The sequence below is a fragment of the Desmodus rotundus genome, chromosome 1, assembly GCF_022682495.2.
Source record: "Desmodus rotundus isolate HL8 chromosome 1, HLdesRot8A.1, whole genome shotgun sequence".
Taxonomy (NCBI): domain Eukaryota; kingdom Metazoa; phylum Chordata; class Mammalia; order Chiroptera; family Phyllostomidae; genus Desmodus; species Desmodus rotundus.
In genome coordinates this window covers 31,238,621-31,255,065 of record NC_071387.1, presented here as the reverse complement: position 1 = coordinate 31,255,065, position 16,445 = coordinate 31,238,621, and the positions used below count along the sequence as shown (strand labels likewise).

Below are 16,445 nucleotides of genomic sequence, written 5' to 3'. Positions count from 1 at the left end.
GCTATCATTTAGAATGGAAGGGAAGATAAAGTGCTTCTCAGATAAGGTCAAGTTAAAGAAGTTCATCATCACCAAGCCCTTATTATATGAAATGTTAAAGGGATTTATCTAAGAAAAAGAAGATAAAAAATAGGAACAGTGAAAATGACAGCAAACTCACAGTTATTAACGGCCACACATAAAACAAAAATGAGAGCAAACTAGGCAAACAACTAGAACATGAGGGTTGTCAATAAGGGAGTGGGAGGGGGAGAGGGGGGTAAAGGTACAGAGAATAAGTAGCATAGATGATAGGTGGAAAATAGACAGGGGGAGGGTAAAAATAGTGTAGGAAATGTAGAAGCCAAAGAACTTCTAAGTATGACCCATGGACATGAACTATGGGGGGGGGAATGTGGGAGGGAGGGGGGTGGGCAGGATGGAGTGGAGTGGGGGGGAATGGGACAACTGTAATAGCATAATCAATAAATATATTAAAAAAATAAATAGTAAAAACAAAAAAAAAGGAGAAGGGAAAGGGGCTAACTATGGAGACGTAGGGAGGAAACAGCTCAGGAACAGTTTTAGTGATTACTAAGGAGAAAAAACAAAGAGCATAGAGATAAAAACATTAGTGCCATTTAATATTGAATAGGAAGAGTTGAACACTAGCATAAAAGTGAGGACCCATTCAATATAGTCAAAGAAAGCAAGCAAGGAGCCATTGAGTCACAGACCTTCGGGCCAGAGCTTTTTATGAGTTAAACAGTAAAGCTTGAAGAGACACTCTTCCTTGACATCGATTTGTTCACCATATATTGCAGAGATAGAGAACTATAAGGCTTTACCAACTGGAATATACTTTTGTGGAATTGCTTATAGGATGAGGGGAAAAAAGTCCCATAAAATGTTCCCTTTCCACAAATAGCCACCGAACCGAATTAGATTTACCTATGTCACCTGTGAGGCAGTTGGCCCTGCATCTTGTCCTCTGAGATTCTCAGGTGAGAGCAACCAGGGAAAAGAACCATCAGCACTTTTCCAACATCACTGAGCAAAATGTTTGGGAAATACCAGGTTCCTCACAGCAGCCTTCACGTCCTTGTTCCTCAGGCTGTAGATGATGGGGTTGAGCATGGGAGTCACCACCCCATAAAAGAGGGAGATGAGTTTGTCTGAAAGGTCCTGTTTGTCTGCTCCCAGTGGGTCCTTGGATTTGGGCTTCCCGTACATGAACAGGATGGTCCCGTAGAAGATGACCACGACTATGAGGTGGGCAGAGCAGGTGGAAAAGGCCTTTTTCCTCCCCTCGGCCGAGGGGATCCTCAGGATGGTAGTGATGATGAGCACATAGGAGAAAGAGATGAACAGAACTGGGGCCCCCAAGAAGATCACATTTGTCACCCCCATGCTGATCACGTTGATGGAGATGTCAGCACAGGCCAACTTCAGGACAGCCAGGATCTCACAGGTGAAGTGGTTGATGATGTTGTCCCCACAGAAGGGCAGCTGAATTGTCAAGGCTGTGTGCACCACAGAAGCAGCACCACCAATAGCCCAGCAGCTGGCAGCCATGGGCACGTAGGCAGCCTTGCTCATGACCATGGGGTACCTCAGGGGGTTGCAGATGGCCAGGTAGCGATCAAATGCCATCATGCTCAGGAGCACACACTCCGTGGCTCCCATGGCAAAGGAGAGGAACATCTGCACAGCACAGCCTGAGAAGGAGATGGTTTTCCTGGGGGTCAGGAAGCTGTCAAGGATGAGGGGGACTGAGGAGGTTGTGTAGCAGATGTCCAGGAAGGAGAGGTTGCGGAGGAAGAAGTACATGGGCGTGTGCAGGTGGGAGTCAAGGACTGTCACCAGGATAAGGACCCCATTGCCCAGCAGGATCACTAGATACGTCAGGAGGATGAGCACAAAGAACGTTTTCTCCAGCTTTGGGTGGGCGGAGAGGCCCAGGAGAATGAACCCCACCACCGGGGAGGTCCAGTTGGACCTGTCCATTGTGCATCTACTGTCACCTGCAAGAACTCAGAAAGCCAGCTTCATCTTTCTCTGATGCCAAAAGTGGCCAGGTGGCCAGTGAGGAAACTTGCTTTGCTGAGCAGCTGGAGAACTATTCTGGCAATGTGGATGGTTCTCTTTGTTGTTCTAAGTAAAATCTTAGCAGAGAATTAGATCAAAATCTACTTGAGGTATTTCGCTATTCCACAGAGATGTGTGGAAAGTCACCTGATTGGATTCAACATTCCTAATCACAAGCTAGCAATTACACATTTACTTTAAGTTATACCAGTGTAGCTGATTCATTTTAATCAATTTTGTTATAGGTGTTATATTTCATTTGTAGGTTTTCTTCTTGGAATATAGATCTGGTTGAACTAACTGGCTTTCATCTTAAATTCCCAGACTTTTCCCTCTCCAAGCACTTTTGGATATGACTTTCCTCCTCTTTCACAGTTCTCTCAGGTTACAGGCCCCTGAGCTATCCATTCATTCATTCATGCCTGTACTCACTTCCCAAACTCCTCTGGAGCAACGGCCAGAAGAACTGGCCCTCACCAATCACTCCACGTGCAGCTATCATTAAGTCCCCTTTCTTCTCCAAGCCTCGTTTCCCTAATACTCACTTTAGAATGGGCTATTTTTAGCAGTACTTTATTCCAGGGTTAAATTACCTCACAAACGTCTCATTTTGGACTTTCTGTCATACCACTGAGGTGTCCGTTTCCTTTTCCTTCAAGTTACCCCTCACACCACGTAGTCTCAAGGGATGTAGCCAGCAATGGGGCTGGGACCACAAGAGTGTACACATTCTTTTAGAAGTGCTCTCTTACCTTTTTTTTTTTTTTTTTGGTAAATAGGTGGGTAAAGAAAATTACTTCTCTGAGGTCTGAGAATAGTCCAGAGTCTGAAAGTAGCCAATCTGGTCTGAAGTAGCAGTCGGAGGAGTTACAGACTGAAATAGGTGAAAGTCTAAGTTTTCTAGTATTTAAGTAAAATGCACATAGGACCATCTATTGTGTGTATGAAGCCTTTTAAAAACTGCCTGGCTATTGGGATTATATGAGTCTCTGAACTAATTTAAAGTTTAGAAACTAAAGTGACAAAGTTCAGAAACTTTATACACCCGGGATTATGTCCCCAAGATCCAATTTATTCTGAAGTCCCTCCAGAAATTCTTCCCCCTCCCTCACTGAGACTCCATCCTGATGCACTATTGAACATACCAGAAAACAAGGGTCGTTCTGGTGCTGCCAGAACTAACACCAACCCCTCATCAGTGAGAACTCTCACCCAGGGCCTGTGGTAGACGTGAGAGGACGTGAAACCCCTGGCGCAGGACAAATCCCTGGAGCTCATGAGTACCCTTGGCCACTTCCAAATTCAGGATGTCAAGGGTTGGAAAGAAGCAAGTGACCAGAAGGTGCCCTCTTGTCTGTGTCCCACCCTATAGATTCTGAACTCCTACCGTAGGCCAGGCCATTAAAGGGCATTGGGAAGGTTATCAGTGAGTCTGGTCTGGGCTCCTGCCAGGAGATTTTCACAGCAGCTGTGGACTTGCAAAAGGCCCATTGATCGCAGGAGTGATGTCCTGTTGTTTGAATCATTATTACCTGTGTATGCATGAGCATCCCATAGCTGTGCTTCTGTGAAAGCAGCGCTGGTTTTCCATCAGGATCTGTGTCCTCCACTTCCAAGATCCCAGTGGAGAGCTGTGACCACCCAGGCAGCAGACTGAAGCGTCTTAAACCAGGAGTACTGTTTTCTGAGATGCTATAGTTTCTCAACTGCATCCTAGTTTCCTCCTTCTGTTTAATGCCAATACTGGAGATGATGGGTGGCACATGTTAGGCTCTTGTTCCACAGATGTCCTTGGTGTCTGAAAGAAGCCTGCCCAATGTCAGGAACAAATGAAAGCCTTGGGCGATCCCTCCACTTCTTTCACAAATGACACACACCTGTCATGCACGTCAGCTTCTAAAAATCTTAGAATCGAGTATATGCCACATTCATGGTCATAGGCCATTGTGCCTTGCATTGAGTTTTTCTATCTGTGAAATATAAGGAAGAGTGTAAAAACTATATGTGTAATATTTAAGGAAAAATGATAAAATACATGCCATGTACCACCACAGGTTAAGAATTGGAATGTTCCAGTACCTTAGAATCCCCTCTTATTTTTCACCCCAATTACAGTTTCTCATGTTTTTTCCAGAGGTAATCACTATGCTGACTTCCATGGAAATCATTTTATTTTAGGCCGAACTTAATGGTACCCATCCCACCCCACAATCCCTGTACTCTGATGACTCAAACACTAGCCTCTAGGTGCTGCTGTGAAGAGATTTTGTCAATGTAATTAACGTCCAAACTCAGCTGACTTCAAGAAGAGAAGATTATCCAAGTGGGCCAGACCCAATCAGGTTTGCCCTTTAAAGCAGAGAGTTTTCTCCGGCTAGTAGCAGAGGTAGAAGGCAGATTCAAAGCATGGGAAATATTTCACCCGCTATTTCTGGATTTCAGGATGGGGGTGGGGACCACGGCAAGGACCAGGTAACTACCCCAAGAAGCTGCGAATGACCCCTGCCAATAACCAGCAAGGAAACCAGGACCAGAGACCAACAGCCTCCCCCCAAAACTGAATTCTGCCAACAATCTGAGTTTTCTCAGAAGCCACCCAGGCTTCTCCCTTACAGAACTGTTAGGTAACAATTGCATGTTGTTTTAAGCTGCTAGTTTTGTGGCAGTTTGTTATGCAGCAATAAAAAGTGAATATATGCTCTCTTGATTTTCTTCATAGTTTTACCACCTACAAATGTATCTTTGTACAATGCGTGTTCCAGTTTATAAAACTTAATAACAATTACAAGCCTATCTTTTGATGTAAAGGGAAAATCTGCCACTATCTGGGGGAAGACACACCTGAGAATACAAGCTTAGGTTTTTCGCCCCCTCCGCGCAAGTGTGGCACGGCTGTGGCTGTCGTGTGGCCAGATACCAGACACCTGGCAGAAACACCATCAGATGAGGTGGTTGCTGTATGGGTTCCACTGCTGAGCTCTCACTGTGGCTTATTTCCCACTCTTAGGAACAGGCCAAAGCAGGATATGTATGTGGGGTGAAATGAGTGTCCTCAGCTAACGCAAGCAGCAAGCCATGGAGAAAGAAGAGGGAATTTTTATTGGTGCGTGGTCGATAGGGCAAGTACAGGAAAGAATGTCAGAGGGAAAACCAGTGTCCCAGCTCAAAGGCAGTCAGGAGGAAGGAGTTCTCTCTTGGCCTCTTTGTTCTATTTGGGCCTTCAACTGATGGACAAGGTCCATCCGCACTGAGCAGGAGAATCTGCTTTGTTCAGTCTATTAATTCAGGGGTTAATCTCATCCAGTTACACCCTCACAAACACACCCAGAATACGGTTTGGCCCAATATCTGGGCACCCCATGGCCCAGTCAAGTATAAAATTAACCACCCCAGTGTGGTATGGAATTCTAGGAACTTACTGGAAATTGCCTTCCTTCTGAATTTGAAGGCCCTGCTGGTGCAAAGTCAGAAGCCATTCTAACTCTTGATCCTTTGTAATGGGAGTTGTTTCCTCTCTGGAAGGATGTAGTTCCCAGGCTCTCAAGTGCACCTGTTGTCCTTCAGTCCCGAGAGTCATTGTCTTCCGCTCTGCAGGGAGCAAACCTTTTGTTGGGGTAGATAAGGGACAGTTGACCAATGTTACGCAATGAGGGAGGGGGTGTAGGGACTGTGTTTTTAAATATATTTTTTATCGAATCCTTCTTGTTTTAGTAGTGCCCCCTTCTCCCTGGTCCCAAAGGTGACTTCCTCGGTGTTAGAAATCTGGGTGTTGCCCAGCCCTCCTAGTTTCTGGTTTAGGGTTTGGTTCTATCAAATCCACTATGGAAATGACTATTCATCCATACATTTTTCCACCCTTCAAAATGGTATCATTCTGATGTTTCCCTTCTTCCCCTTAACCTTGTGGATTTTGTCATTGCAAAAAATGTAAACAAAACAAATACAACCCCTACTTTCTTATAGTTTTCGTGGGTTGCAGGAAGGAGCAAAATTAGATGTATGTGTTCAGTCCTCCTTTATGCCTCAGTCTTGATTCCACACAGTTTCTAACATCCTCTTTTGATTTCTTATTTATTTTAGTTATTGTTCCTTGTCTGTTTCTCTCCTGCTAGGATGCAAGCTTCACAGAGGAAGGGTTTCTTCCTGTGTTGTTCACAGACGCATCCTAAGTGTAAAAATAGGGCCTGATGCGCTGCAGGCACTTAGTGAATAGTTGCTGACTGAATGAATAAACAAATTTTTGACCCAAACCTGTCTTCTCCTTTGCCCCATGTTAGCTCTCCTTTTTCTGTTTTATCTTCTCTTTAGCTCATCGATTTTAATTTCTAGTTTTGTACACAATTGAGGATGTGCATAACATATTGGGACAGTAAAATATTTATACACTTTATAAACAAACTGAATTGTAAGGAAGCATGACTTTAGAAGGCAGCAGGCCCTTGACCCCGGGCACCTAGGCTACAACACAAATGCTGTGGAATCTGGGATTTGTTTCCAAATAATCCAGGAGAGGGCGAAGTCATCCACAGAGGTGTGGATGAACACGATTGGCCGGATTGGCCGTGAGCAGACCATCATTGAATTTGAGAGATTAATACTTAAGCGTTCATCTTATTATTCTTCCCCTTTTCTATAGGTTTTAATTTGCCCATAAAACGAAAGGAATATGACTCCTCCAAGTCGTAGCTCATTCACGTATTGCAGCCTGTACTTCTGTTTTCACGTGAGTTCAGTTCTCTTTATGCATCTGATTTGCCATCTCTCTGCAGACCAGCTTTCTCTGTCTTACAAGGCACATGGCCACATCAGTTCTGGACTTACGTGGTTCCTCAGTTCAAGAGTCCTATGCCAACTAACAAGGGTCTCTATATCCAAATCCCAAATTCCTCGGAGAAAAGTTATGATTATCCACATTTTGGTTAAGAGTCTAATTATCTGTGGCCAGGAGAAGGGGTGTGACCATCCTTTCACTGGGTGCTAGAGGAGGAGACATTCTGCCTCGGGCAGGGCTTTCCAGCTAGTATGCCACAGGCTCCCGATATGCCAAGCTCAGAGACCCCCAGGACCACCACGTAGGACATGTAGTGACCTGAGTCCCCAGGTGAACTGCTTCAGCCATTTATAGACTCATCTACTTACCCCAGGGGGCCATTCAAATCCCATTATTTTCTATGTGTTTTTACCAAGAAAAAGATGGGGAAATATTGAACTAGGGAGGTAGGCAGTGTGGGAGCGGAAGGCAGATGCCCAGGAAGGTATTTACAATATAAAACAAACTAAGGTTACAACCATATGAATAGGGGAGCTGGAATCTAACCAAGGCCTGTTTCCAAAGCTTCTGTTGCTAACACTACAGTATACTGCTTTACCCGACTATTCGACGTGAGTTTTGCTAAGTATTTCCAGTGTTCGTAGATCATATAAAAAGAGAACGCTTATTACTTGAGCATTGGAGTAATTGGAGTGGAGGCAAGCTGTTTCCATCCCTCATCAATCAGTCGTTGGATATGGGCTGCCCTGAGGAAGGGGCACAATGTTGGGTGACTCAGCTCTTTTTTTTAGCTAACAGCCCTCTTTAGCTAATTCCCGAAGATGACTGACAGCTGAAGGCCACCTGCTGGCAGTACTTTCAGCAGCTGGAAAGCCTCCTTCAGGCCTGTAGGAAGATCTGGGTGGGAATAAGGCATAGTTTTCCAAGTCAAAACTAGTGAAAAGAAATATGTTGAAAAGGAATTTTGCTCTACAGGTATGCTTCATTTTTAAGTCAGTTCTTGACTTGTAAAGGCTGGAAGTAATGTCATCCTCTCCGTGGTGAGCTAAAAAGTGCACAGAATGACTCCATGCTTAACAGGGAAAGGCAAAGTCACACCAGGGTGGGACAGATAGTACTGGGTTTGGAATGGTGAATCAGGAATGCGTCCCGTGTGCTCACTCTTACAGGCTGAGACTACTTTAGAGCCCACACAGGCAGTGACCAGTGTGCATGTTTGTGCCAGTATGGGCGGGAGAGCCAAAGAGAGTTGCTAGCTACGTCTCAGGCAGGAGGAACCCCAGTCACCCAAGCAAGGCAGGAAGAGAGCTACTTTTTTTCTCACTAAAATGTTTTGATTCTCAGGGAAAAAGTGGATATCCAATTGCAAGGAAAAAGAAATGTTCAAAGTTCTCTGCTTCGCAAATTTCCCCCTTTTTAATTTCACTACTAACGGAGATCCTCACACGTTTTATAACAGTGGGGAATTGTAATTCACCCCACCATTCTTTTGACACTGCTTCTGTAAATGCTGACTCTGACTTATATGTAGCTTATAGATAAACAGCATGTTTGTGAACAGCATGTTTGGAATGACAGTCTCCGAACTTCAGTCATTCCAGCTCTGGGACATTTGCTGACCTTCAACCATAAAACCAAGATGACTCACCCCAGACCATCACTTGGCCAGTTTTGAGGTCCTTATCTGAATGGACCGTGCTGGTCTGCACATAGAGAGCTTTTCAACCCCCTCCCCTTGATCTTTTTGTTCTGCTTTCCCTCTCCCTCCTTATAAAAACCTCTGCCTGCACTGAGGTGTTAAGATGGTTTTTGAGGCATGAAACTGCCATCTTCTCAGGTTGCTGGCACCTCAAATAAAACCACTTTCCTTCTCACCAGCACCTACCTACCTGTCTCACAAATTTGACTGTCATGGTGGCAGGCAGTCGAACCCGTGGGGTCATTTTTCCCGGTTTCAATTTTGCCTCTGGACCTCTTGTCAGGTCCCCTACTTCATCTTCTGCAAGTCCTACTATTCTGACTCCTGCTGCGGCACCCTGCTCTGTTCTCTCCCAATAGGTCCATTCTTTAACTCTCCAGACTATAGAAACTGACTATGTCCTTAAACAAAACTTACTGAGGGCAGAAAAAAAAAAGGAACCTTAAAACTGGATGGAATTGATGAATTCTAGCTATGAATGTTCCCAGGCTGAGATGCTCCACATGGGTGTTACAGGATCCAGCTTACTTGCCTTCAAAGGAAATGCCTGACAAGGAATCTACATGGTTTCAGCTTCTCTAAGTCTCAGGGAAAGGAAGAAGACCAACTTTATTCTCGTCTCCTCTTTTAGCCCTGCCTCCAAGAAAAATAAAATCTGAAGATTTGCCATTTCATCTATAATGAAGATAATCTTTTATACTGTTTTGTCATGAAGTTTTGCCCCACACTATCTCCAAAGTAGGATTTGGGATCTTTATATAACACAAAGGTACACTAAACTGTTTTTCCCCCAAAAAACAAAGAAGCAACCTGCTCACAAAGGTGAATTCAGACTTGCCCAGAAGATTCCACTTCCATCCCCTCAGGCCACTCTCCCATCAGGTTTTAGGTTTTATTGTTTAAAAAAATAGGCCCAGTAACAGCTACAATTCTCCATTACATGTATAATTTGATTTTCTGGTGATTACTCTTTACATGTATGTTCTTTGAGGGGCACAGTCTCCTGAGATTGGTATGTGAAGGAAGCCAAGAGTCATGGAGCAACAGGGATATCTGTTCTCCAAACATCACTGGGTGAAGTGTTTCTGATTCACTAGGTTCCTCACAGCAGCCTTCACATCCTTGTTCCTCAGGCTGTAGATGATGGGGTTGAGCATGGGGGTCACCACCCCATAGAAGAGGGAGATGAGTTTGTCTAAAAGGTCCTGTTTGTCTGCTCCCAGTGGGTCCTTGGACTTGGGCTTCCCGTACATGAAGAAGATGGTCCCATAGAAGATGACCACAACTGTGAGGTGGGCAGAGCAGGTGGAGAAGGCCTTTTTCCTCCCCTCAGCCGAGGGGATCCTCAGGATGGTAGTGAGGATGAAGATGTAGGAGACAAGGATTGAAAGAACTGGGGCCACCAAGAAGATCATATTTGTCACTCCTATACTGATCACATTGATGGAGATGTCAGCACAGGCCAACTTCAGGACAGCTAAGATCTCACAGGTGGAATGGTTGATGATGTTGTCCCCACAGAAGGGCAGCCTCATCACAAGGAACGTTTGAACCATGGAGGCAGAACTTCCAGCTGCCCAGCAGCTGGCAGCCATGGGCACGTAGGCAGCCTTGCTCATGACCATGGGGTACCTCAGGGGTTTGCAGATGGCCACGTAGCGATCAAACGCCATCATGCCCAGAAGCGCACACTCTGTGGCTCCCATGGCAAAGGAGAGGAACATCTGCACAGCACAGCCTGAGAAAGAGATGGTTTCCTGGGAGGTCACAAAGCCATCCAGGACGAGAGGGATGGAAGAGGTTGTATAGCAGATGTCCAGGAAGGAGAGGTTCTGCAGGAAGAAGTACATGGGTGTGTGCAGGTGGGAGTCAAGGATGGTCACCAGGATGAGGACCCCATTGCCCAGCAGGACCACCAGGTACATTAGCAGGATGAGCACAAAGAACGTTTTCTCCAGCTTTGGGTGGGCAGAGAGGCCCAGGAGAATAAATTCTGTCACAGAGTCTGTCTGGTTGGCACTTTCCATGGTAGGTCTCCTCTTTCAAATGAAGAAAATACTGAGATCTAAACTTAACATTCCTTGCCTCACATAGGTACAGGCCATCGGGTCTCGAGTTCAGTCAGGCTGAGTGATTAGAAAACAGTTATGGAAGTCCATAGTCTCCATTTTTTCCCAAGAAAAAGAAGCAATAGGATGTCAAATTTACAAAGTTGAAAATGGTGATTCTGAAAATTTAATGTGTTTAATCAGAGACAAGACACATAATACATTCATCTTAGTGATTCTACATCTTATATGGCAATTTATCTCATTAAACTTCTATCATAAAAATGACTAAGTTTGCTCCATGTTCTTCCACTGTGCAGGTACTAGTGATATGATTAGTTGTGAATACTTAGTTTATTTCTTCCCTCCAGATAATTCTCACATACTCTCATTGTTCCCAATATCCCCTTTCTCATGATCAGCACCAGCTCCAGGGCTTTCCTTCCATCCATCCATCCATCCATTCATCCATCCATCCTTTTGTCTGTGTCTGAACATCCATTCACCAAAACACTTGTTAATCACCCAGTATGTAGGTATGACAATTCCTTTGAGGAACAAGGGTGACTCCCAGCCCAGGTTTAAATGGACTCACAGGGAGTCTGGCAGGGAGGAGAAGCAGCAGAGTTTAGGAGAGGCCAGAGCATCTGAAAGGGCATTTGGGGTATTGGTGGGAATAGGGATCATGGAAGGCTCCTTTGGCGTTATAGAATCTTGGATTTTAAGGACAAAAGGAGACCAGACACAGAGAGATAGAAAGGAAAGAAGAGAGGTCTCCATGGTAACTCTGCACCCTGGAAATGCTGATATATCCTTTATAGTTTGAATGTGATTTTCCATTAAGATGGACAGGACAAGCTCCAACAACCCACAGTGGATCACAGCTTCTGGAAATCTAGTTCCCTTAGGTAACTAAAGCAGTGATTTTTTATTTATCATCCTACTGGGTCACCTTCCCTCTGGATTAGTGTCCACACAAGAATTAGTGGACATTAATAGTCCTTGAGCCTTTTGGCTCAGCTGCTTAGCTATGCCACCCAGACTAATATCCTGGTCAGTAATTATGCTCCCCAAGTAATCTAGTCCCATACTCACCCCCATTCTAGATCTTTTTCTGCACCATACTGAAGCATGGCTTTTTGGTTTTGGCTTGATATCTTCTGATGATAAAGAGTACACATTACCAAACAGTATACTCCATTACTTGCAGAGCTCTGGAGTATTAGACAATTCCTTATATTGAACCAAGCATGCAGCTTTCTGAGATTTTCTCATTCGTATGATAGTGGTCAGCTTCCTTCTGGAACTGCATTGAGTTTGTGGAAAGTCATCAGGTCTGTAAGCCACAGATCTGGGCTGTATTCCGCTTAACATTCTAACCTGCTGTGTAGGTGTCAGTACTTCTTCCTTCTCTTTGACCCTCAGGTTACCCGAGTTTGAATTGAGACTAGAAGAGATCAAAGATGTTCAAACACTTCAAGAAAGAGAACTTTTGTTTTCTTAAATTCAGAACCATCAAATATAAAGCAAGCTCCTCTTGCTGAAGTGGGGAAGGAAAGCTCAAAAAGTAGGGGCTGCTCAGCTCATGAGGCCACTTCGAGTCCAGGCCACAGTGATACACAGCTCCAGGAGACCACACTTACTACATTGTAGACAACATAAATGATACCCTCTGGCGCACAGCTCCAGGACATCTCCAGCCACTTCCATGGCTCGAATGGCAATGGTTCTCCCAGGAGTTGTACAAAATGAGGCTCTGAAACCATGGGACCCTCTCATTTCTCGAAGGGTCTCTGAAATGTTGTGAGTCCATGAAATGAGACTTGAAAGTTTCATAGGTTTCTTGCCATCTTGGTTTTTCTGACCCGGGAAAGAGGGGTCTGCATCGCCCTCAGTCTTTGTAATACCACTGAAATTGTTTCATTTCTTCCCTTCTCAAGCCCCAACCCCTTGGGGGGGAAATCCAGAAGCTGAAAATGTCATTGTGCTAATAAAAGATTTAGGATTACTCTTGTAAGAACTCTCACTTACCTTGATCAGGAGCCTACTGAGAAAGGGTCACTATGTCTTGGGAACAGACATGGGCCAGGAATAGCACCACCAGTTTGAAAGGCCCAGGCTGAGATATCCACCTCTTATTTGAAGAAGTGGTGAAAGGCAGTTTTTCCCGCCCTGCCTTGGTTCTGTGTTTTAGGCAAAATACCCAAAGGAACAGTAGTATATGTAGAAGGAAATTTGAAATCATCCCTGTAATTGGAACAACTGTTTTCCCTGGAGTGATTAAAAGTTTGGAAATAGAGTCATAGAAAGTCAGAAAACTTTTTATACTTCGGAGTCAATGTCCCCTAGATCCAATTATGCTGAAAGCACTCCAGGAAGACTTTTTTTTCTCCTTCTTTTTTTCCTGCTGGAACTTTCCACTCTTAAGCCACTGGAAGAACATCAAGGGAAGCATTTCCGTGACATGATAGAATTTCTGCAAACTTCAAAATGCTTAACATTCTTGGAAAAAACAGCAGGAAGATAGGAATTATTTATAAACATGCTGTGCTTATGACACATGGAACCAGCAGCTGTGGGCACACTAGTTCTAAACCGAGTGTTCAAGGTCATGACTGTGCACACTTGGAGAGACTTCAAGGAGGAGGTAGTTTCTGGCCAGGCCTTGAACAATGGAGGAGAATTTGCAAATAAAGAGATAGGTAAGGGACGGGGGGAAAGGGGAGGACCATGTTGGGGACACAGCTTGGCACAGGTCTTAGGCTTGAGTATTTCTTCCAAGCCTCAATAAGTCACTTGTTTAAAAAAATTCAGGGAACAGGAAGTATTGAGCAAAGTCCAGGGAGGCCATTCTATGCTGGTGGAACCTGCGCTGTGGAAGTAGCCTCTAAGTCGGCCCCAGTGATTCTTGCCTACTGGGATGTATGGCCTTGTGTAATTTCCTGCCCATTCGTGATTTGTTTTTAACCCAGAGACTACACTCTCTTGCTGGGTTTGATAAAACAAACTGCCAGATTGGAGAGACCCATTTGGGGATGAATGGAGGAAAGTCTCTGGGCAACAGACAATATAGAATTGAGGTCCTCAGACCAACAACCCTCAAGGCACTGAATCCCACCAATATCCATGTAAATAAGCCTGGAAGTAAACCTTCCCCAGTCAAACCTTCAGATGAGATCTCAGCCCTAGCCAGCATTTTGATAGCAGTCCTGTGAAAGACCCTAAGGCAAAGGACCCTCATAATCTTTGCTGAGATCTACATAGTCTGTACTAGATCTACATAAACCATAAACCACACAATACAATGTTATAATTTTGGCCTTAAATTAAATTTCTCATATATATGTTAAAGAAATTAAGAGAAAAAAAGAGTTTTCTATTTATCCACATATTTATAATTTCCACTGCTCTTCTTCCTTCTTAAAAAACTGAGCTTTCATTTGACAACATAACTTTTCAACATGAAGAACTTCCTTCAGCATTTCTTCTGTGATAGATCTGCTGGAAATAAATACTCTTAGTTTTTATTTATCTAAAAGAATCTTTATTTTGTGTTCATTTTTGAAAGATTTTTACTGGTTATAAAATTCTGGAATAATGGTTTCTTTTCTTTTTTAAAAAATATTTTTAAAAATGTTTTTCAATTTAGCTGTTCTAGCTATTATTTTCTGATGGAAAGCCATCAGTCGTTCAAATCTGATTTTAAGATTTTCTCTATCTTTCCTCTTTAGCAATTTGACTACGATGTGTCTATGATATATTTTATCATTTTTATTTTTGAGTGTTATTATATGATCTTATATTTTTAAATTTATGTTTATGCATGAGATTTTCTGTGTTTCTTGAAGCTGTGTATTTATATTTTTCACCACTTCTGGGTTCTTTTTGTGTATTAATTTTTTGAAATATTTATCTGCCCTACTCTTCCTTTCTTCTTCTGTGACACAAGTTACATATATCTCAAACCAGTTTTTATGATCCCAAGGGTCATGAGGACTCATTTTTTTCTATCTTTTATCTCTGTTTTTCAGGTTAAATAGTATTTATTGGTGTATCTTGCATTGTTTTCCTAAGTTTTCCTTCTGTCATCTCCAATAATTTGAAAACCTAATGGGTTAGTATTTTTAACTCAAATATTTCAGTTTTTTGTTCTAGAATTTTCATGTTATTCCTTTTTAGTTTCCCTATTTCTCCACTGAGATTTCCTATCTATTCATTCATTGTGATTATATTTTTCTTTACTTTCTGGAGCAAAATTATAACTGGACTAAAAAATTTCCTCTTCACAGAAATTAGATTAGTGGTGGCCTAGTGTAGGGGAATGAGGAGGGATGGGGAATAATTGCTAATGGGTATAGGGTGAAGAAATGTCCTAGTATTTTGTAAGGTAATGAAATGTTCTAAAATTAGATTATGGTGATAGTTGCATAACTCCAACTATCTAAAAACCATTTAATTTTACATTTTAAATGGGTGAATTTATAATATATAAATTATATCTCAAATGAGTTATTTTTTAAAAAAATACTTTCTTTATTTTTAGAGAGAGGGGAGAGAGGGAGAGAAACATCAATGTGAGAGAGAAACATCAATTGGTTGTGTCTCATAAGCTCCCTGACTGCGCCCTAACCCGAATCGAACGGCAACTTAGACATGTGCCCTGACTGGGAATCAAACCAGTGACCTTTTGATTTGCAGAACGATGTCCAGTCAACTGAGCCACATTACTCAGGGCACAAATAAGTGATTTTTAAAGATTGACTGACTAATGCTTGAATTCTGCCCCACACATGGGTAGTTAAGTAGCCATCCAGACACTTGGACAGAGTTTATGTGCAAAATCTGAGAATATTCCTACATGGCTCTCGCCTTTCTTAGATTCTATCCACCTTCCACTTACACACACATTTTCATACTCAGTGGTTGCCCCAACCCCTGTATTCTGATTTCTCAACCAGTAAAATTGCTGGTTTCCATATGACTTTTAGCTAAACCATGTGACAACAACTAAAGTCTGTCTTTAGATGAAAATCCATAAAAATGGCAAAGTCACCAAATGTTCTTCCCGTCTTCTGGTGTTGATTTCCCTGCAGTTTTTGGCTTCTCTTCACTTTCTTTGAACTATTCAGTGCCTTAATATAGCTGTTTTTAAATTATATTTTGTCCAACATTTTCTTAAATATATTTATTGATTATGCTATTACACTTGTCCCATTTTCCCCCTTTATTCCTCTCTGTCCTGCATACACCCTGCCACCCACATTCCCCCCCCTTTAGTTCATGTCCATGGGTCATACATATAAGTTCTTTGGCTTCTACATTTCCTATACTATTCATAACCTCCCCCTGTCTGTTTTGTACCTACCTTTTATGCTTCTTATTCTCTGTATCTTTTCCCCCTCTCTCCCCACCCACTCCACCGCTGATAACCCTCCATGTGATCTCCATTTCTGTGGTTCTGATCCTGTTCTAGTTGTTTGCTTAGTTTGTTTTGGTTTTTGTTTTAGGTTCAGTTGTTAATAACTGTGAGTTTGCTGTCATTTTACTGTTCATATTTTTGATCTTCTTTTTCTTAGGTAAGTCCCTTTAACATTTCATATAATAAGGGCTGGGTGATGATGACCTCCTTTACCTTTACCTTATCTGGTAAGCACTTGATCTGCCCTTCCATTCTAAATGATAGCTTTGCTGGATAGAGTAATCTTGGATGTAGGTCCTTGCCTTTCATGACTTGGAATACTTCTTTCCAGCCCGTTCTTGCCTGCAAGGTTTCTTTTGAGAAATCAGCTGACAGTCTTATGGGAACTACTTTGTAGGTAACTGTTTCCTTTTCTCTTGCTGCTTTTAAGATTCTCTCCTT

The 16,445-nt window shown here is 42.9% G+C and overlaps 2 protein-coding genes across 2 annotated transcripts; both read right to left on the bottom strand.

The window, feature by feature from the left end:
• Positions 1 to 1,026: 1,026 nt before the first annotated feature.
• Positions 1,027 to 1,986, bottom strand: LOC112304501 (olfactory receptor 13C7). Its single transcript, XM_024560125.2, has one exon. It carries the CDS (start codon positions 1,984 to 1,986, stop codon positions 1,027 to 1,029), a length of 960 nt encoding a protein of 319 aa, XP_024415893.2.
• A 7,618-nt stretch (positions 1,987 to 9,604) lies between these two features.
• LOC112304495 (olfactory receptor 13C7) lies at positions 9,605 to 10,564 on the bottom strand. The gene has a single exon (XM_024560118.2). The coding sequence runs from the start codon at positions 10,562 to 10,564 to the stop codon at positions 9,605 to 9,607; it is 960 nt and encodes a 319-aa protein (XP_024415886.2).
• Between the last annotated feature and the right edge of the window lie 5,881 nt (positions 10,565 to 16,445).